The sequence below is a fragment of the Haliotis rubra genome, unplaced genomic scaffold, assembly GCF_003918875.1.
Source record: "Haliotis rubra isolate DU_JTF1 unplaced genomic scaffold, ASM391887v1 Scf94, whole genome shotgun sequence".
In the NCBI taxonomy this organism is placed as follows: Eukaryota; Metazoa; Mollusca; class Gastropoda; order Lepetellida; family Haliotidae; genus Haliotis; species Haliotis rubra.
This window is the reverse complement of record NW_025767679.1, coordinates 364,701-386,675: the sequence shown is the minus strand read 5'-3', so window position 1 is coordinate 386,675 and position 21,975 is coordinate 364,701. Positions and strand designations below refer to the sequence as shown.

Sequence of the window (21,975 nt, the reverse complement as noted above, 5' to 3'; positions counted from 1 at the left end):
AGAGACTGCATACTGGAATGAGATCCCCATGGAGTATTCTTCTGTGGAGGAAAAGATACAAGAAATGACCCGACCAGCTCGTATACTAGGCCACTTTGGCCAAGATACAGTAAAACGGTTTGCAAATCGAAGCAGAATGTATATCATTGGGTACACTGGTGGTATTCTATTCAATTTGTTTCTAGCTGTATCCCACAGTCTATCTTTGTTTTTGTGCAGTGTTATCGTTTTCGCATCGGGATATTTCGTGTAGCAACGCAGCGGACCTGCGGACTCGGTGCGACATGGAGTCTGGAAATTCTGCCGGAATGAGCATACCATGACACAAATACTGTGCCTTGCGGACGATCCGCCAGAACGAGACACCGATCCAGGCATTTTGATAGGTTTTCACATTGTTTTGCCGCTGGTTGCACGATGAACAAGTTTGCACCGGAAACCAAGTTTAGAGTTCGTTCCACCAAATCGTTTGCTATTTCTTCCGTTTTGTGTGGATGCGCATAGAGCAACACTTCGATGCGAGTGCAGCCTCTTGCTTGGACGTCCAGATGAAGGAAAGTCTTGCAAAGGTGCTCGTTCAGACAATCCGCCTAGTCCGCCAGGTGTCCACCGATTTGCTCTTGGACTGTGCCAGCTTCGAAATTGGACACGACCTTGTTGTAAAGCTTTGTGCGCGTTGTGTAGCCGTTCCAGGTTTCGACCCATGTACACACATGCTCTCCCACGCTGCTGGTGTTGTCTAGGATCGTCTGAACATCAGATTCCATGGCGGAGGAGAAGTCGCCTTCCTCTCGGAAGTCGTGGTGCAAGCAGAGAAATCCATCACGCCGGAGAAATCTCTCGTGTAGTCGATGGAATACAGACCATAGCCGTATGCTAGCAGGTTCTGTTCCAGTTTCGGAATCGCAACCTGCAGCACGTCGATCTGTATTTCGGAAACGTCTGTCTTCGCTACGAACATGTCGTAGATCTTCTCGCGGTGTAGTTTTTGCCACTGTTCCTTCGCTTCCTCTCCAGTTTCTCTTTCTATTCTCACGATGGTGTTTCGTATCGATCCGCAGTTGTCTTCTTGTCTTTCCACCGTGTGAAGGATGTTTGTTTGCATGTATATTTGTTTCGGCAAGGAATCTTGTACCGCGGTGGAAATTCCCAAAACCAGAAGTGGTGTGGAACCTTCTTTGCTGATCGTGCAAGAAACTCTGCCTTTCTTCCAAACACAGTTTTTGCAATGCAGATAGCCGAAAACGTTTAGGTGATCCATGAATGTGGGTAGTCCTTCCAAAGGTTGTAGCTCCGTTCTTCCAACTTGAAGATTGTCTGCCAGATAGTCGACTTTTGCAAAATCCGGTACGAGGTTGCTTTCCACGGTGTTTTCCAGTAGTAGGCACATTTTTTGTGATTTCGATTGCCATTCGTTGCAAATTTTTATACTACTTTTTGTAGTGCTATACTTTCGTACTACCATATCTCTAATTGGTTATCGAAAAAAAATACCATGTGTCCAAAGGTAGTACCAATCTTGGTAGTCCTGACGAATTTCTGCCCTAGTGAGGTATTTATACCGGGCCGGAGAACACGAGGGTGATAGTCGACAAGGCACCACTGACCCCGTGTGCTCTATCAAACCGTACAGTATCACTGGTCGAATGGATATCAAAGAAGGCCAACCCCATTTGTATTATCTGAAGGACGGACCCAGCAGGTGATTCGTGCGGGAGGAATTACCCATCGTACCTCAAGACACGGTGTTACCGATTACCTGATTAAAAAATTGACATAAATACATAAAAGAAAATATGGGGGACATCGAACGATGGTCGACGCCGGTTTCGCTAGTTTTCGACCAGCTGTTGTCATCATTGATTTGCAGGCATTCATTCATCTAATTTTCAACTGAATGCTTTTCTGACATTTTGTGCCCTATGGAAACTCAATAGGCAGATGTTGGAGACTGGTTGTCACCTGTCTTTGAGGATGTATGTTGCACTAAAGTTCATAATGTGACCCTGCTAATTTACGCGTCACCCTTCGGGCAGAGTGTTTTTATATCAACAGGTGCTTTCTGTGCCAAGATATGAACATGTGTAATTTGTATTAGATTGTGTAGAATTTTCCACTAATCATCAAAACGGCTAAACGGAAAATTCAATAAATTCGAGGATTAAACTAATGTCCCGATACGGCAAAGGTCACTGTTGAAATGTTCGTGCTTCAACCACTAGTTTGTTCTGTCACTAGATATATACGGCGTCTGCCGTGATCTAACCTTGACATTGACTGAATCCTTCCCGCTCTTGCGCACCCTTTCTGCTGTATCTCTTGACAGCGAGGATCGTAGCTCATTGGTAAATAGGCCATGAGCCATGAGCTGAAAATTGACATATTGGTACCACTCAGAGGGACCAAAAGTTTTAGTGTGTTTTACATTCCTTTATGTCTCTACATATAAAAAATGTATGATGGCCATGTCAGTTTGGTAGCTAAAACTCAGAACGAGGCTAAATCCAAGAAATTTAAAAAAATGTCAATTCCAAACTCTAATCGTGAGTAAAGTTCAACAAATAGGTTGGAAATGAAAAAAGGCGATCAAATAGTGCAAACATGATTAAAAAGATTTAATTAATATCAAGTTGTGTTATTTGATACCTTTAAATCATTTTTCCTGGTTTTGTAAGAGTCCAAATTGTGAGTTCAAAGAATTTTTTCGAAAACTCATCATTTCACTTATTCTGAAGACAGCTCTTTAATTTCAATGAGTGAGAGCACTGGACTCATACAAAATCAGGCACAAATATGAATTAAAGGTATCAAATAACACAACTTGATATGAATTAAATCTTTTTAATCATGTTAGCACTATTTTACCTACTTTTTTTCATTTCCAACCTATTTGTTGGACTTTACTCACGATTAAAGTTTTGAATTGACTTTTTTTCTTTTTCCTTTTTTTTGCGGCCATCTTGGATTTAGCCTCGTTGTGAGTTTGAGCTACCAAACCGACAGGGCCATCATACATTTCTGATATGTAGAGACCGTAACAACTTTAAAAAACATAAAAGTGTTTGGTCTCTCTGAGTGGTGCCGAAAAATTGTCTAGCTCATGACCTAAATGTTTGGTGGCCCTTGATCGGGTAAAATGCAGGGAGCAAATGATTTTGTTGCAACATTGCTCACTTTGACCACAAAGTCAGATTATCAAATATAAATAATCCAATAAACTCGGACATCCGTATTCTCATAAAATGACTGTTTTCGAGTTACAGGATAAATTATCGAATGACTTGTCAGGGAAATTTTAACTTTTTTCCACGGTTAAAGATAAACGCATTACCGCTGTTAAAGATAAACACATTACATATCGGTTGGTTGGTTTGTTGTTTAACGCCGCACTCAGCAATATTCCAGCTGTATGACGGCGGTCTGTGAATAATCGAGTCTGGACCAGACATTCCAGTGATCAACTTATAAGCATCGTTTTACCATTACAACTCAAAAGGATTTAGAAAGTGGTCGAACTGAACTGAATTGTCCTACCATGACGTAGCATCTTCAAGGTAGCTGTTGTCAAGGAGGCATGATGTGGATGATTTCAACGTTTCCTATGGCAACCAGAATACAGACGGCGCTTTAATGAGTAAGGGAGAATTGCAACCTAAAGTGAGTGACCCCTACAATGTATAATTTTTCATAAAATTTATCGTCTTCTGCTTTTTCTTTTTTCATTTGGAATAACAATGTATGAAGCCAATTTCTGATGTCCGTGTCTTGTGTCATGATATTGTTTGAACATTGCTAAAAGAGGCGTAAAACCATCCTCATTCGATGGCTCTTTTTGAATGAACTACCTGCTCATTTAAAATTTTAGTACCATCTTGAAAAATATCTGAAAAATACAGCTGGATAAAAAATGTCACACTACTTAGCAAATGAGATCTGTCCACTTGTTCCCCGATAATGCGCCGTGCACTATTTTTGATTTACAAACATGCACCAAAACATTTTGAAATTAGTAAAGAAAGCGCATCGACGAAATTCTGACTAAAGTATTTTATTAGAAGCTTCTTAAAATGCCAAATGACTTAAAGGTCTTCTTTTGGTATATGTGTCAATTTTGTTGAAAATCTAGGCTTCTATTGATGCGACAATATCATCTGAATATTCGAGGGGTGGTTGGGTTTGGGCAGTTAGTGGGGACAGGTGGAGGAGATGCAGCGTTTGGGCAGTTGGTGGGGACAGGTGGAGGGGCTGTAGAGGGTGGGCAGCTGGTGGGGACAGGTGTAGGGGTGCGCAGTTGGTGGGGACAGGTGGAGGGATGCAGGGTTTGGGCAGTTGGTGGGGACAGGTGGAGGATGCAGCGTTTGGGCAGTTAGTGGGGACAGGTGGAGGGGCTGTAGGGGTGGGCAGTTGGTGGGGACAGGTGTAGGGGTGGGCAGTTGGTGGGGACAGGTGGAGGGGATGCAGGGTTTGGGCAGTTGGTGGGGACAGGTGGAGGGATGCAGCGTTTGGGCAGTTAGTGTGGGGACAGGTGGAGGGGCTGTAGGGGTGGGCAGTTGATGGGGACAGGTGTAGGGGTGGGCAGTAGGTGGGGACAGGTGGAGGGATGCAGGGTTTGGGCAGTTGGTGGGTACAGGTGGAGGGATGCAGCGTTTGGGCAGTTGGTGGGGACAGGTGGATGGGCTGTAGGGGGTGGACTGTTGGTGGGGACAGGTGGAGGGGATGCAGGGTTTGGGTAGTTGGTGGGGACAGGTGGAGGGAATGCAGGGTTTGGGCAGTTGGTGGGGACAGGTGGAGGGGATGCAGGGTTTGGGCAGTTGGTGGGGACAGGTGGAGGGGATGCAGGGTTTGGGGCAGTTGGTGGGTACAGGTGGAGGGATGCAGCGTTTTGGCAGTTGGTGGGGACAGGTGGAGGGGCTGTAGGTGGGGACAGGTGGAGGGGATGCAGGGTTTGGGTAGTTGGTGGGGACAGGTGGAGGGAATGCAGGGTTTGGGCAGTTGGTGGGGACAGGTGGAGGAGCGGTTGGGTTGGGCAGTTAAAAGAAATATCCACAATTAAAGTCCGCGTTTGTAGCAGCAACCATTAACACGAAAGCTTATAGCAAGATATGGATAGGGCAGAATTTTTATTTTTTGTTTTTTCATCGCCCGACCGACAATGATTTTATTGCCGACCAAAAATTACAAAAAAACTTTTGTTTTCATTCCAACATTGGATTCCATCAATAGACGTTTGATGCATAAACTTTGGACTGGCAATGTCAAAGGCAATTTGTTTTAGATTCATTAGAAATATGTACACAGATGTTCAATCATGTATATCATTGCAAAGTGGCTACACACAACTGTTTGACTGTATGAGCGGAATAAAACAGGGTTGCGTACAAACACAACTGCTATTTTCATTGTATGTTAATGATATTACATATTATTTACAAAAATATTGAATGATCTATCAATATATTCTAAAAAGTGGTCTTTAACCGTCAATATTAGTAAAACTAAATGCATAGTTTTCAGGGAAGATGGTAGATTAAAGAAATACGGAAAACATGATTTTAATGATACCCAACTAGAAATTGTGTCTTCCTACAGAATATTTGAGTGTTCATTTAAGATATCTAAGGTGAGTTTATCTTTAATTTTTTTTTACCTTCCCAAGTCGCTGCCACAAGTTTGAAGTCCAGAGAACGCGAGAAATTTAATAACAAGTACAACAAATGAGAACCAAGAGCACTATTAAGAAAACTTTGTCTATATTATGTTTTTTTTTTTTTAAGTATTTTTTTCCCGACCGACCCATGTTCCGAATTTGGTGGCTACGTTAAACACCTAAAAAGGGTGCCCATACACGTTGAAGTCAGAGCTGATAATGCTTGCTAAGACAGACTAGACATGCCCAGTAGACCATGTAGACAATGTCCTTAAAGAACATGGTCATAGTGTCCTCCCACCGGCCACTGTCATCCTGACACTGGCTGCAACCCTATTGAATTAATTAGGGACTAGCGTACACAGTTGGGTTGCCAGTCAAAACGTATTTAAGATAACGACATTCCAGCAACTAAGTGAAAAGGCTTTTGCTGCTGTTGGGGAAAACGAGTGGTCAGAGCTGACATGTTCGCGAGTTCTGGCAGAGGGAGCAAGCATTAGAGGAGGAGACAAAAAAGATAATAGTTCTTCTGCTGGGCTGATGTTGATTCTGACAATCGTGTATTTCAAATGTAGTTTTAGTTGGTTCCTTTGTTCTCAGTTTACTTGACACATCTAGTGGCCAACACTTGTTTTCTATATTGGATATCACTCGATTTCTCATTGGCCTGAAAACCTATATCAGCCAAACGCTCAAAAAATTCCATATTCATATTTAACTATGTCAAGCAGTGCAGAGCGCGCACGCACGCACGCACGCACACACACACACATTCGTCTTTACTGCTAATATATTTATTAGGGACATGTCCCTGCTGTTGTACTGTAGCGGTCTACTTTCTGTAAACATGTCCCTGCTGTTGTACTGTAGCGGTCTAGTTACTGTAAACACGTCTCTGCTGTTGTACTGTAGCGGTCTAGTTTCTGTAAACACGTCCCTGCTGTTGTACTGTAGCGGTCTAGTTCCTGTCAATATGTCCCTGCTGTTGTACACTAGCAGTCTAGTTACTGTAACTACGTCCCTGCTGTTGTACTGTAGGTGTCTAGTTTCTGTAAACCTGTCCCTGCTGTTGTACTGTATCGGTCTAGTTACTGTAAACACGTCTCTGCTGTTGAACTGTATCGGTCTAGTTTCTGTAAACATGTCCCTTTTGTTGTACTGTAGCAGTCTAGTTTCTGTAAACACGTCCCTGCTGTTGTACTGTAGCAGTCTAGTTTCTGTAAACACGCCCCTGCTGTTGTACTGTAGCGGTCTAGTTTCTGTAAACCTGTCCCTGCTGCTGTACTGTAGCGGTCTAGTTACTGTAAACACGTCTCTGCTGTTGTACTGTATCGGTCTAGTTTCTGTAAACACGTCCCTGCTGTTGTACTGTATCGGTCTAGTTTCTGTAAGCACGTCTCTGTTAATGTACTGTAGCGGTCTAGTTTCTGTAAACACGTCCCTGCTGTTGTACTGTAGCGGTCTAGTTTCTGTAAACACGTCTCTGTTGTTGTACTGTATCGGTCTAGTTACTGTAAACACGTCTCTGCTGTTGTACTGTATCGGTCTAGTTTCTGTAAACATGTCCCTGCTGTTGTACTGTAGCAGTCTAGTTTCTGTACACACGTCCCTGCTGTTGTACTGTATCAGTCTAGTTTCTGTAACCACGTCCCTGCTGTTGTACTGTAGCAGTCTAGTTACTGTAAACACGTCTCTGTTGTTGTACTGTATCGGTCTAGTTACTGTAAACACGCCCCTGCTGTTGTACTGTAGCGGTCTAGTTTCTGTAAACCTGTCCCTGCTGTTGGCGCACCTGTCCCTGCTGTTGTACTGTATCGGTCTAGTTACTGTAAACACGTCTCTGCTGTTGTACTGTATCGGTCTAGTTTCTGTAAACATGTCCCTGCTGTTGTACTGTAGCGGTCTAGTTTCTGTAAACACGTCCCTGCTGTTGTACTGTAGCGGTCTAGTTTCTGTAAACACGTCCCTGCTGTTGTACTGTAGCGGTCTAGTTTCTGTAAACACGTCCCTGCTGTTGTACTGTAGCGGTCTAGTTTCTGTAAACACGTCCCTGCTGTTGTACTGTAGCAGTCTAGTTTCTGTAAACATGTCCCTGCTGTTGTACTGTAGCAGTCTACTTTCTGTACACACGTCCCTGCTGTTGTACTGTAGCGGTCTAGTTTCTGTAAACATGTCCCTGCTGTTGTACTGTATCGGTCTAGTTTCTGTAAACATGTCCCTGCTGTTGTACTGTATCGGTCTAGTTTCTGTAAACACGTCCCTGCTGTTGTACTGTAGCGGTCTAGTTTCTGTAAACACGTCCCTGCTGTTGTACTGTAGCGGTCTAGTTACTGTAAACACGTGCCTGCTGTTGTACTGTAGCGGTCTACTTTCTGTAAACCTGTCCCTGCTGTTGTACTGTAGCAGTCTACTTTCTGTACACACGTCCCTGCTGTTGTACTGTAGCGGTCTACTTTCTGTATACCTGTCCCTGCTGTTGTACTGTAGCAGTCTAGTTTCTGTAAACATGTACCTCCTGTTGTACTGTAGCAGTCACCTACCATCCACGTGGCCTTGCTGTTATATAGTAGCGGTCTGCTTTCGTTCTATAGTTTGCAGCTGTCGATCCACATTTCTGTACTGTACTGTACAATTCTCGCCCTGATCAACGTTGAAGAAAGCATTCAAAGGTAACAATAATTACTGAGTCGTCATTTTCTCTTTTTATGTCTGATTACTGTTCAAGCTTATTCACATCTGTCTAAATGAATATTTGAAATTGCGAGCACACATATTTCACATTGAAGAGACAAACAGCCAGTGCGACTTCCAACACAAATATCGAATTCGTCTGGTGTGGTGTGTACAGATCCAGACTTTTCATGCCAAACTAATTTGATTCCTTCCCCCTGTCTAGTAACTCTCCTGCTCTCTTTGATCCTAATAGTGGCGTTGTGTATCGGTTACCGCTCCGTGATACCTCTTGACGTCATTCAACTATGCTTTGATGCAGTTACATCCTTGCTTGGCAAATACATACATCTTCCAAAATTCAGGAACGGCATCGATCGACATCTAATATACAGGCAATTCTTACTGAAAACAAAGTTGTGAACATTTCTAAACTTTTCAACTGTGTACCTCCATGGGAATGGTAAGGTAGAAAATAATCTACCTCTACCCGAAGCTTGGTGTTTCATCTAACTGATGAGGTGGTGGGGTAGCCTTGTGGTTGATGTGTTTTCTGAAGACCCAGGTTCGATTCCCCACATGGGTAAAATGTGTGAAGCCCATTTCTGGTGTCCCCTGCCGTGGTATTACTGGAATATTGCTAACAGCGACGTAAAATTAAACTCATTCACCTCATCCAACTGATAGGAATCGTGTGGATAAAATGTTTGGTGGTGTACGCGCGTGAGACTTTATTCGTTTGCGTGGCAGGGTGTGGTAAAATTATTCACATATGTGCTGTATAGCTTGAATATTGCACATCTCATACATTGTCGTTTCTTCCTGCGTGTCCATCCAAACTCTTCCTATCCGATTTCACTGGACAATCTCTTTCATATTGCCTTGTCTTTGCTTACCAACTAACAAAGAAGGTTCAGTCATGAAAAGCTTTATGTGGTATGCGTCATGCGAGCGCTACGTTTTACTGTAACACCGTTTTTACTGTTCTTCAATACAGCCTTGACATTTATGGGAAACCGCTCTGTAGACGTTAATGAATCGGCATTTAATTATATTGTCATTGGCTTCTGACTTTCTCATTTGTAAATCTTTATGTCGCCGATCGTGTGAATTTAGGTTCGGGACAATGTGTCAAAAATGAAAGCGAATATCATTTGAAGTTAACTGAGAAAACATCTATGAGAAGTTTTGGGGTAAAACATTCCCATGCACTGCAAATGTTCTCCCATCCTTGCGGATCTGTTTCTTTAGCTTCAGGTACAACGATGGTCTAGTATCGTTCAATAACCACGGGGAGCAACTGATAGTGTGAATCGTTCCTCATGTTTTCAAACACGGCTGGCCTTCCGTAGACTCAAATTCTGAATTGCAATCACACTGTACCTTTAATATTGCTAGAACACCTTCACCGATTAAATGTATTATGAGAGATGTTTCCTGCAAACTAGACCACATACGAGTATATCAAGAACGTCCATCATTCTTCTACAACTACCTCCATGGACATGTAAAACTTGGTTCTCCGTACCCCATGTCTGACTCCTGGTTATTCTGAGTGCTTGTCACCTTTTTAAATTATTTTGGTGGTGACTAGTCACTCACTACATTGGAGTAACCTCCCCTTTCTTCTCACCAAATGGCTGCTGCGCTTGATTTTAAACTTTTTGCGGTTCCTAGTTACTGCTTCCAGTGAAACTCTTCTGGATTTATGCTGCAGGTCTGACGACCAATCACAAGACGCATCAGTTTGCATTCAAGTCAGAGAAAATTCAGGTACTAGCATTTCAGGTGCCCGCCAAAAAGACTGCAAAATTTTAGTACCTATCGGCGACGGTCGAATATATCACGACCAGAGTCCTTCTGGACAACCTCAATCTCGCTGAATGAGAGGCACATCCACGAATCAGCTTCAGCAAGCTTTACACTTGGAAATAGGTTCAATCCTGAGTGTAAACCCATGGATTGTGCTCTCTGATTAATCAGGCAAATAAGATAACTCCTTAATGATAGAGGGCGATGGTGCCCAAGTACTAACAGGGGCAAAGATGACACATCCGATCTACCATCTCTTCGACCAAGAAGTAACCTGAGTAAGTGCTGTCACAATTAGGTTATGCGAAGGGGAAGAAAATGTTATAGAAAATCAGAAATGGGACAAAACAAATCAACCGGTATCTTAAGTACAAGAGAATTGTTGGAAGGCTTGTTTGTGACTGTAGAACAGGGGAAAGCTTGTAGTAGGGGTGTGTATCGTCCACATATTGATGACTTGACGGACCTGACGGACGGACTTTTGTGACAGATGTCCCAGTACAGAGTAGAGGCAGAGCCAAAAGAGCATTTCTCTCAAATGACAGAGAGATTAGTCGGAACTTCGAAGCCGATAATTGTGTTCGTGCCATCTGCAGGCTCGCCATTCCTAACATGCGTGTTTTTACGACATTCAGCCAGATACCACGCTTTGGGACTCCACTTCCAAGGTGATACACGAATGCCCCTTAATTAATTTGCTGTTGTTCCAGTACAAAACACTGGCTACAAGGACAGCCGCAGACCTGTCACCTTAATACATGGTGAAGGCAATGAATTATAGTATGCAGACTTTGTACTGCCCAATGTGAACATGGCTGGAAGAGGCGAACATTCCCAAAACAATAACAACTATAACGAAGGTCGTGTGTATGAAGGCAGGGATTCTGGCTGAGAAAAGACAGAGAGCATATTATTGGCCGATGTACATGGTGGATATTATGTTATTGATGACATTAGTAGCTTCAGGATTTACCTGGTAGGCGTTCAGACAAATTACCATTCTGCACTTCAACACAGGATGAGTGAGTGAGTTGTGTTTACGCCCCGTTTAGCAATATCCCAGCAATATCACGGCGGGGAACACCAGAAATGGGCTTCACATATTGTACCCATGTGGGGAATCGAACCCGGGTCTTCGGCGTGACTAGACTACCCCACCGTCCTCAACATAGGATAACTGTTGACATATGAGTCGAGTTGTTGTTCATGAACATGTTACCATGCAAGGTGCCATAAATGCTGTTCCAAACCAATAATCAACTACCCATATATCTTATTATGTTGTTTTTGTTGTTGCTGTCTGTGTTTTTAAATAACTTGTTCATGGAACCATTACACATAGCGAGTCGCAATAGGGCCCATGAACCTCATGTTTGTCTGTGTGTGAGATTTCCCAGTGAGGATTCCAAGTGGATAGGCCTTTGTGGGCGTAATAGGTCCGCGTTACTTAGCAAGAGTTTTCAAAATGATTATGTGTCATCGTGCCTTGACAGCAGAGAACAACCCGCATCTTTAAAATGACTGGTTTCTAGCCAAATTTAGCTTTTAATTCCGCTTGAATTGAGGAGACTGAGACTTTAGGCTAAATTCATTCACGTCATTTTTAAATGACATAAAAAAATATCTGAATCCATTAAAAACATATTGCACAACCACCACTGCAAAGGCAAATTTCTGTGAAAGTCTGTGGGCTGATGTCTGAGAATTAAAGCTAAGCCTCAAGAAATAACTGAATCGAACTGTAGTTAGGGTTGTTGAGAAATAACATGATGTTTTTCAAGGATCAGAGACTATAAGGTAATACGTACCGCTTTATCATTCGTTAGAAACATGGATGAAAATGTTTTTGACAACTTAAACTAAAATCGACGTATACAGATAAATTTGCCAATTCAGCAATAACATCACTGATTTCTCAAGAAGATGAGATTTCAAGACAACTGTTTTTACGGAGGTTGATTGAGTATGCTGAACCTTCCTCATCCTTCCTGAAACCACTTGAATTGTTATCTTCTTGTTAAACGAAACAATTAATTTACTCTAAGCCCATTGGGATAACCGAAAGTGATCTTTTTGTCGACTGGAGCAATAAGTGTTATTCACATCTCAGATGTTAAAACCGTTAGATTGCAGCTATACGACAGAGGCATATGCTACCTGTAGCCGTCCACATTTAGAATATATCCAAGTCAGAGGTAAGATATCAGCTTAATCAGTTACATGAGGATATCTGTGATAAATGCCCGATGAAAAATCTTTCAAGGAAATTGCTTTATGTGCACCGATACAAAAAAATGCTATCTTTGAGGAACACAATTCAAGCTAGGCCGCGAGTGCGTAGGAGAAGTTGGACTAAACTCCACAATGAAGATTATTTCGGTTCCATTTTGGTTCCATTTCGGCGTGAAAGCCTAATGCTGCAAGAAAAACACAAATTGATGCACGTGAGGGAGTGTTTACCCTTTGTTGAAGCTCTTTACAAATCAAAATTATAATCATTGCCAATTGGGTTCGAACCGGCAGTTCTGGCAAACAACTCTTGTCTATGATTCAAGGAGAGACAGAATCAGTGGTTGTTGTCGGGTTGACACACCGTTTTAGTGGTAACATACAAGAACATATTGAAGCAGGCATCAACCCAGAACATGCCCATTGCCATTACAATATTCAGCCAACAGCAAGGTCGGTCATCTGAATTGGCGTGCACATACACTAGAACAAAACAATGTGTACCTATGGAGATTCGTAACCAAACGCTTTGGTTGGACAACCCTTACCCACTAGTACATGTGTATGACTCGTACCAAAAGGTGGTTCCATACCCAATGAAAATAGATATGACCCAAAGAAATTATAGTAAAACTTATGTACGGGTCATCCAAATTTTGGTACGGGTCGTCCATAGGTACGACGATACGAGCGTGACGATAATTTTGGGTATCACTAAGCCATTTCCGTTGGGTACGAATCACAGTGGGCACGGATCATCTAGTATCCCTCTTATATCATGCACTGTAATCATAGTTTGATGACACATGTACAGTTACTGAGCACGTAACTCAATATCGACTGCAATCGGACTCGACAGATTGTAGATACACCCTGGGATATGACCACTGAAGAGATACACGTGTACTACCAACAACATAGGTTAATGTAACTGCATGATCCTGATTCAGTGAGGTAGGACCGTGGATCCTCGTAAGGATTATCGGGTTCCAACTATTCCACTAAAAAAACTAAAAAATTACAGGTTGACAAATAATTCGTTACGGGTTAGAATGTTCAACTTTCAAAAATGAATGGCATCTCGAATAACATATGAGTCTGCAGTTGCATGATGTAAACACATAAGCATTTAAACAAGCACCACCCATTGTTGTGACATAATAAGTAGGAAAACACTGCATGTTATTGTATATGCTTTTTGAAAACATTTAAATATTGAGGTGTTGACTGCAACATATTTTACTCTGAAAACAAAATCAAAACAGAAATTTGGGAAAAATTAATAGTAATCTTTGATGAATGCATACAATCCTGAACATCAACAATGCCGGGAAGTATGGCCACCATTACTGCACCACCAATCTGATTGTTACACAGTCTTAAATAATGATTGTTGAGATTGCATGAACAACCACAGGCGACCACATCAGTTACAGTGATAACATCCGGCACGGATAGCATCTGCCAGTCTCCTCCTCATGCTGGCAATCAAGTGCAGAATTCTCAGCATCTGAATCCTTGGTCATTCATCACGGAGTGCCTGCGTCATTTTTGTTGTTGCAGATTTGGAACAAAGGGATCTCCAGCTCGAACTTGACACCAAGGAAAGTCCCAGAGAGATGTCCGCGGTCAAGACGACCAGTTGTCCGACTTCCATTTTTGTGGAAGCCGCGGTAGCTGAGTGGGTTAGATGGCTGACTTTGTGTGCTGGCAATTAGGTGTCTGAATCTGAGAGTGGGGGTTCGAATCCCAACAAATGTATACTAGAATCTGTACGTCACTGAGAAAGTGTAATTCCAAATAAAACATGTGTTTCAAAATAATTCAAACTGCTTTGGGTTCAGGTGGTGCTTAATTAATGCTCATTTGTACACGATACATACACATATGTAATATATGTTTGTATATGTGTACATGACAATATGATGAGTGAGTGAGTGGGATTTTACGCCGCTTTTACGTGTCTAGTTACTGTAAACACGTCCCTGCTGTTGTACTGTAGCGGTCTAGTTTCTGTAAACACGTCCCTGTCATGTTGTACTGTAGCGTTAAGTCTAGTTACTGTAAACACGTCCCTGCTGTTGTACTGTAGCGGTCTAGTTTCTGTAAACACGTCCCTGCTGTTGTTACTGTAAACACGTCTGTGTTGTAGTATCGGTCTAGTTACTGTAAGCACGTCCCTGCTGTTGTACTGTATCAGTCTAGTTTCTGTAACCACGTCCCTGCTGTTGTACTGTAGCAGTCTAGTTACTGTAAACACGTCTCTGTTGTTATACTGTACTGTAAACGGTCTAGTTTCTGTAAACACGCTGCTGCCTGCTGTTAACTACGTACTGTAGCGGTCTAGTTTCTGTAAACACGTCCCTGTTGTTGTAGCGGTCTGTATCGGTCTACTTTCTGTAAACATGTCCCTGCTGTTGTAAACTAGTAGTCTAGTTTCTGTAAACATGTCCCTGCTGTTGTACTGTAGGTGTCTAGTTTCTCTAAACACGTCCCTGCTGTTGTACTGTAGCGGTCTAGTTACTGTAAACACGTGCCTGCTGTTGTACTGTAGCGGTCTACTTTCTGTATACCTGTCCCTGCTGTTGTACTGTAGCGGTCTAGTTTCTCTAAACACGTCCCTGCTGTTGTACTGTAGCAGTCTACTTTCTGTACACAGGTCCCTGCTGTTGTACTGTAGCAGTCTACTTTCTGTACACAGGTCCCTGCTGTTGTACTGTAGCGGTCTAGTTTCTGTAAACATGTCCCTGCTGTTGTACTGTATCGTTCTAGTTTCTGTAAACATGTCCCTGCTGTTGTACTGTATCGGTCTAGTTTCTGTAAACACGTCCCTGCTGTTGTACTGTAACGGTCTAGTTTCTCTAAACACGTCCCTGCTGTTGTACTGTAGCGGTCTAGTTACTGTAAACACGTGCCTGCTGTTGTACTGTAGCGGTCTACTTTCTGTATACCTGTCCCTGCTGTTGTACTGTAGCAGTCTACTTTCTGTACACACGTCCCTGCTGTTGTACTGTAGCGGTCTACTTTCTGTATACCTGTCCCTGCTGTTGTACTGTAGCGGTCTAGTTTCTGTAAACATGTACCTCCTGTTGTACTGTAGCAGTCACCTACCATCCACATGGCCTTGCTGTTGTATAGTAGCGGTCTGCTTTCGTTCTATAGCTTGCAGCTGTCGATCCACATTTCTGTACTGTACTGTACAATTCTCGCCCTGATCAACGTTGAAGAAAGCATTCAAAGGTAACAATAATTACTGAGTCGTCATTTTCTCTTTTATGTCTGATTACTGTTCAAGCTTATTCACATCTGTCTAAATGAATATTTGAAATTGCGAGCACACATATTTCACATTGAAGAGACAAACAGCCAGTGCGACTTCCAACACAACTATCGAATTCGTCTGGTGTGGTGTGTACAGATCCAGACTTTTCATGCCAAACTAATTTGATTCCTTCCCCCTGTCTAGTAACTCTCCTGCTCTCTTTGATCCTAATAGTGGCGTTGTGTATCGGTTACCGCTCCGTGATACCTCTTGACGTCATTCAACTATGCTTTGATGCAGTTACATCCTTGCTTGGCAAATACATACATCTTCCAAAATTCAGGAACGGCATCGATCGACATCTAATATACAGGCAATTCTTACTGAAAACAAAGTTGTGAACATTTCTAAACTTTTCAACTGTGTACCTCCATGGGAATGGTAAGGTAGAATAATCTACCTCTACCCGAAGCTTGGTGTTTCATCCAACTGATGAGGTGGTGGGGTAGCCTTGTGGTTGATGTGTTTTCTGAAGACCCAGGTTCGATTCCCCACATGGGTAAAATGTGTGAAGCCCATTTCTGGTGTCCCCTGCCGTGGTATTACTGGAATATTGCTAACAGCGACGTAAAATTAAACTCATTCACCTCATCCAACTGATAGGAATCGTGTGGATAAAATGTTTGGTGGTGTACGCGCGTGAGACTTTATTCGTTTGCGTGGCAGGGTGTGGTAAAATTATTCACATATGTGCTGTATAGCTTGAATATTGCACATCTCATACATTGTCGTTTCTTCCTGCGTGTCCATCGAAACTCTTCCTATCCGATTTCACTGGACAATCTCTTTCATATTGCCTTGTCTTTGCTTACCAACTAACAAAGAAGGTTCAGTCATGAAAAGCTTTATGTGGTATGCGTCATGCGAGCGCTACGTTTTACTGTAACACCGTTTTTACTGTTCTTCAATACAGCCTTGACATTTATGGGAAACCGCTCTGTAGACGTTAATGAATCGGCATTTAATTATATTGTCATTGGCTTCTGACTTTCTCATTTGTAAATCTTTATGTCGCCGATCGTGTGAATTTAGGTTCAGGACAATGTGTCAAAAATGAAAGCAAATATCATTTGAAGTTAACTGAGAAAACATCTATGAGAAGTTTTGGGGTAAAACATTCCCATGCACTGCAAATGTTCTCCCATCCTTGCGGATCTGTTTCTTTAGCTTCAGGTACAACGATGGTCTAGTATCGTTCAATAACCACGGGAGCAACTGATGGTGTGAATCGTTCCTCATGTTTTCAAACACGGCTGGCCTTCCGTAGACTCAAATTCTGAATTGCAATCACACTGTACCTTTAATATTGCTAGAACACCTTCACCGATTAAATGTATTATGAGAGATGTTTCCTGCAAACTAGACCACATACGAGTATATCAAGAACGTCCATCATTCTTCTACAACTACCTCCATGGACATGTAAAACTTGGTTCTCCGTACCCCATGTCTGACTCCTGGTTATTCTGAGTGCTTGTCACCTTTTTAAATTATTTTGGTGGTGACTAGTCACTCACTACATTGGAGTAACCTCCCCTTTCTTCTCACCAAATGGCTGCTGCGCTTGATTTTAAACTTTTTGCGGTTCCTAGTTACTGCTTCCAGTGAAACTCTTCTGGATTTATGCTGCAGGTCTGACGACCAATCACAAGACGCATCAGTTTGCATTCAAGTCAGAGAAAATTCAGGTACTTGCATTTCAGGTGCCCGCCAAAAAGACCGCAAAATTTTAGTACCTATCGGCGACGGTCGAATATATCACGACCAGAGTCCTTCTGGACAACCTCAATCTCGCTGAATGAGAGGCACATCCACGAATCAGCTTCAGCAAGCTTTACACTTGGAAATAGGTTCAATCCTGAGTGTAAACCCATGGATTGTGCTCTCTGATTAATCAGGCAAATAAGATAACTCCTTAATGATAGAGGGCAATGGTGCCCAAGTACTAACAGGGGCAAAGATGACACATCCGATCTACCATCTCTTCGACCAAGAAGTAACCTGAGTAAGTGCTGTCACAATTAGGTTATGCGAAGGGGAAGAAAATGTTATAGAAAATCAGAAATGGGACAAAACAAATCAACCGGTATCTTAAGTACAACGTATACAGCAGCAGGTCAGTACACGAGAATTGTTGGAAGGCTTGTTTGTGACTGTAGAACAGGGGAAAGCTTGTAGTAGGGGTGTGTATCGTCCACATATTGATGACTTGACGGACCTGACGGACGGACTTTTGTGACAGATGTCCCAGTACAGAGTAGAGGCAGAGCCAAAAGAGCATTTCTCTCAAATGACAGAGAGATTAGTCGGAACTTCGAAGCCGATAATTGTGTTCGTGCCATCTGCAGGCTCGCCATTCCTAACATGCGTGTTTCTTACGACATTCAGCCAGATACCACGCTTTGGGACTCCACTTCCAAGGTGATACACGAATGCCCCTTAATTTGCTGTTGTTCCAGTACAAAAACACTGGCTACAAGGACAGCCGCAGACCTGTCACCTTAATACATGGTGAAGGCAATGAATTATAGTATGCAGACTTTGTACTGCCCAATGTGAACATGGCTGGAAGAGGCGAACATTCCCAAAACAATAACAACTATAACGAAGGTCGTGTGTATGAAGGCAGGGATTCTGGCTGAGAAAGACAGAGAGCATATTATTGGCCGATGTACATGGTGGATATTATGTTATTGATGACATTAGTAGCTTCAGGATTTACCTGGTAGGCGTTCAGACAAATTACCATTCTGCACTTCAACACAGGATGAGTGAGTGAGTTGTGTTTTACGCCCCGTTTAGCAATATCCCAGCAATATCACGGCGGGGAACACCAGAAATGGGCTTCACATATTGTACCCATGTGGGGAATCGAACCCGGGTCTTCGGCGTGACTAGACTACCCCACCGTCCTCAACATAGGATAACTGTTGACATATGAGTCGAGTTGTTGTTCATGAACATGTTACCATGCAAGGTGCCATAAATGCTGTTCCAAACCAATAATCAACTACCCATATATCTTATTATGTTGTTTTTGTTGTTGCTGTCTGTGTTTTAAATAACTTGTTCATGGAACCATTACACATAGCGAGTCGCAATAGGGCCCATGAACCTCATGTTTGTCTGTGTGTGAGATTTCCCAGTGAGGATTCCAAGTGGATAGGCCTTTGTGGGCGTAATAGGTCCGCGTTACTTAGCAAGAGTTTTCAAAATGATTATGTGTCATCGTGCCTTGACAGCAGAGAACAACCCGCATATTTAAAATGACTGGTTTCCTAGCCAAATTTAGCTTTTAATTCCGCTTGAATTGAGGAGACTGAGACTTTAGGCTAAATTCATTCACGTCATTTTTAAATGACATAAAAAAATTCTGAATCCATTAAAAACATATTGCACAACCACCACTGCAAAGGCATATTTCTGTGAAAGTCTGTGGGCTGATGTCTGAGAATTAAAACTAAGCCTCAAGAAATAACTGAATCGAACTGTAGTTAGGGTTGTTGTGAAATAACATGATGTTTTTCAAGGATCAGAGACTATAAGGTAATACGTACCGCTTTATCATTCGTTAGAAACATGGATGAAAATGTTTTTGACAACTTAAACTAAAATCGACGTATACAGATAAATTTGCCAATTCAGCAATAACATCACTGATTTCTCAAGAAGATGAGATTTCAAGACAACTGTTTTACGGAGGTTGATTGAGTATGCTGAACCTTCCTCATCCTTCCTGAAACCACTTGAATTGTTATCTTCTTGTTAAACGAAACAATTAATTTACTCTAAGCCCATTGGGATAACCGAAAGTGATCTTTTTGTCGACTGGAGCAATAAGTGTTATTCACATCTCAGATGTTAAAACCGTTAGATTGCAGCTATACGATAGAGGCATATGCTACCTGTAGCCGTCCACATTTAGAATATATCCAAGTCAGAGGTAAGATATCAGCTTAATCAGTTACATGAGGATATCTGTGATAAATGCCCGATGAAAAATCTTTCAAGGAAATTGCTTTATGTGCACCGATACAAAAAAATGCTATCTTTGAGGAACACAATTCAAGCTAGGCCGCGAGTGCGTAGGAGTAGTTGGACTAAACTCCACAATGAAGATTATTTCGGTTCCATTTTGGTTCCATTTCGGCGTGAAAGCCTAATGCTGCAAGAAAAACACAAATTGATGCACGTCAGGGAGTGTTTACCCTTTGTTGAAGCTCTTTACAAATCAAGAATTATAATCATTGCCAATTGGGTTCGAACCGGCAGTTCTGGCAAACAACTCTTGTCTATGATTCAAGGAGAGAGACAGAATCAGTGGTTGTTGTCGGGTTGACACACCGTTTTAGTGGTAACATACAAGAACATATTGAAGCAGGCATCAACCCAGAACATGCCCATTGCCATTACAATATTCAGCCAACAGCAAGGTCGGTCATCTGAATTGGGCGTGCACATACACTGGAACAAAACAATGTGTACCTATGGAGATTCGTAACCAAACGCTTTGGTTGGACAACCCTTACCCACTAGTACATGTGTATGACTCGTACCAAAAGGTGGTTCCATACCCAATGAAAATAGATATGACCCAAAGAAATTATAGTAAAACTTATGTACGGGTCATCCAAATTTTGGTACGGGTCGTCCATAGGTACGACGATACGAGCGTGACGATAATTTTGGGTATCACTAAGCCATTTCCGTTGGGTACGAATCACAGTGGGCACGGATCATCTAGTATCCCTCTTATATCATGCACTGTAATCATAGTTTGATGACACATGTACAGTTACTGAGCACGTAACTCAATATCGACTGCAATCGGACTCGACAGATTGTAGATACACCCTGGGATATGACCACTGAAGAGATACACGTGTACTACCAACAACATAGGTTAATGTAACTGCATGATCCTGATTCAGTGAGGTAGGACCGTGGATCCTCGTAAGGATTATCGGGTTCCAACTATTCCACTAAAAAAACTAAAAAATTACAGGTTGACAAATAATTCGTTACGGGTTAGAATGTTCAACTTTCAAAAATGAATGGCATCTCGAATAACATATGAGTCTGCAGTTGCATGATGTAAACACATAAGCATTTAAACAAGCACCACCCATTGTTGTGACATGATAAGTAGGAAAACACTACATGTTATTGTATATGCTTTTGAAAAACATTTAAATATTGAGGTGTTGACTGCAACATATTTTACTCTGAAAACAAAATCAAAACAGAAATTTGGGAAAAATTAATAGTAATCTTTGATGAATGCATACAATCCTGAACATCAACAATGCCGGGAAGTATGGCCACCATTACTGCACCACCAATCTGATTGTTACACAGTCTTAAATAATGATTGTTGAGATTGCATGAACAACCACAGGCGACCACATCAGTTACAGTGATAACATCCGGCACGGATAGCATCTGCCAGTCTCCTCCTCATGCTGGCAATCAAGTGCAGAATTCTCAGCATCTGAATCCTTGGTCATTCATCACGGAGTGCCTGCGTCATTTTTTGTTGTTGCAGATTTGGAACAAGGGATCTCCAGCTCGAACTTGACACCAAGGAAAGTCCCAGAGATGTCCGCGGTCAAGACGACCAGTTGTCCGACTTCCATTTTTGTGGAAGCCGCGGTAGCTGAGTGGGTTAGATGGCTGACTTTGTGTGCTGGCAATTAGGTGTCTGAATCTGAGAGTGGGGGTTCGAATCCCAACAAATGTATACTAGAATCTGTACGTCACTGAGAAAGTGTAATTCCAAATAAAACATGTGTTTCAAAATAATTCAAACTGCTTTGGGTTCAGGTGGTGCTTAATTAATGCTCATTTGTACACGATACATACACATATGTAATATATGTTTGTATATGTGTACATGACAATATGATGAGTGAGTGAGTGGGATTTTACGCCGCTTTTAGCAATATTCCAGCAATATCACGGCGGGTACATCAGAAAAGGGCTTCACACATTTCACCCATGACACCGCCCCATGACAATATGGACAATGCCAGTAGTCAGTGTAAATAACTACAGCTTAGACATTGCTTTATTTCAGAAAACAAACATTAAACAATGTATTATGACAGGCATCTGATTGGAGAAATAGAGAAAGAGAAATGAATTCACACAACGTGCACATGCATTACATACGGTATTACTATCACAGAAAAATTCCAAACGTCGAAAAAATATATCCTAAAACATGAAAAAACCTCTTGAAATTATATAATGTTTTCAAACTAAATCTCAATATGACTTAAAAATACGGAAAACA

General features: G+C 42.1%; 1 protein-coding gene across 1 annotated transcript; it reads right to left on the bottom strand.

Moving 5' to 3' along the window:
- Window positions 1–4,184: 4,184 nt before the first annotated feature.
- On the bottom strand, window positions 4,185–21,316 carry LOC124264734 (vegetative cell wall protein gp1-like). Its single transcript, XM_046699505.1, has 2 exons — window positions 21,195–21,316; window positions 4,185–4,911 (listed from the first exon to the last, which is right to left on the bottom strand). Exons 1-2 carry the CDS (start codon window positions 21,314–21,316, stop codon window positions 4,185–4,187), a joined length of 849 nt encoding a protein of 282 aa, XP_046555461.1.
- Between the last annotated feature and the right edge of the window lie 659 nt (window positions 21,317–21,975).

Bases quoted from the DNA above. Each gene is read 5' to 3' on its own strand.
- LOC124264734 (XM_046699505.1), bottom strand. From the start codon at position 21,316: ATGGAAGTCGGACAACTGGTCGTCTTGACCGCGGACATCTCTGGGACT. The intron at 4,912-21,194 runs GTGATGAATGAC...CCCCACCTACAG, and splicing joins AAAAATGACGCAGGCACTCC to CCCCTCCACCTGTCCCCACC.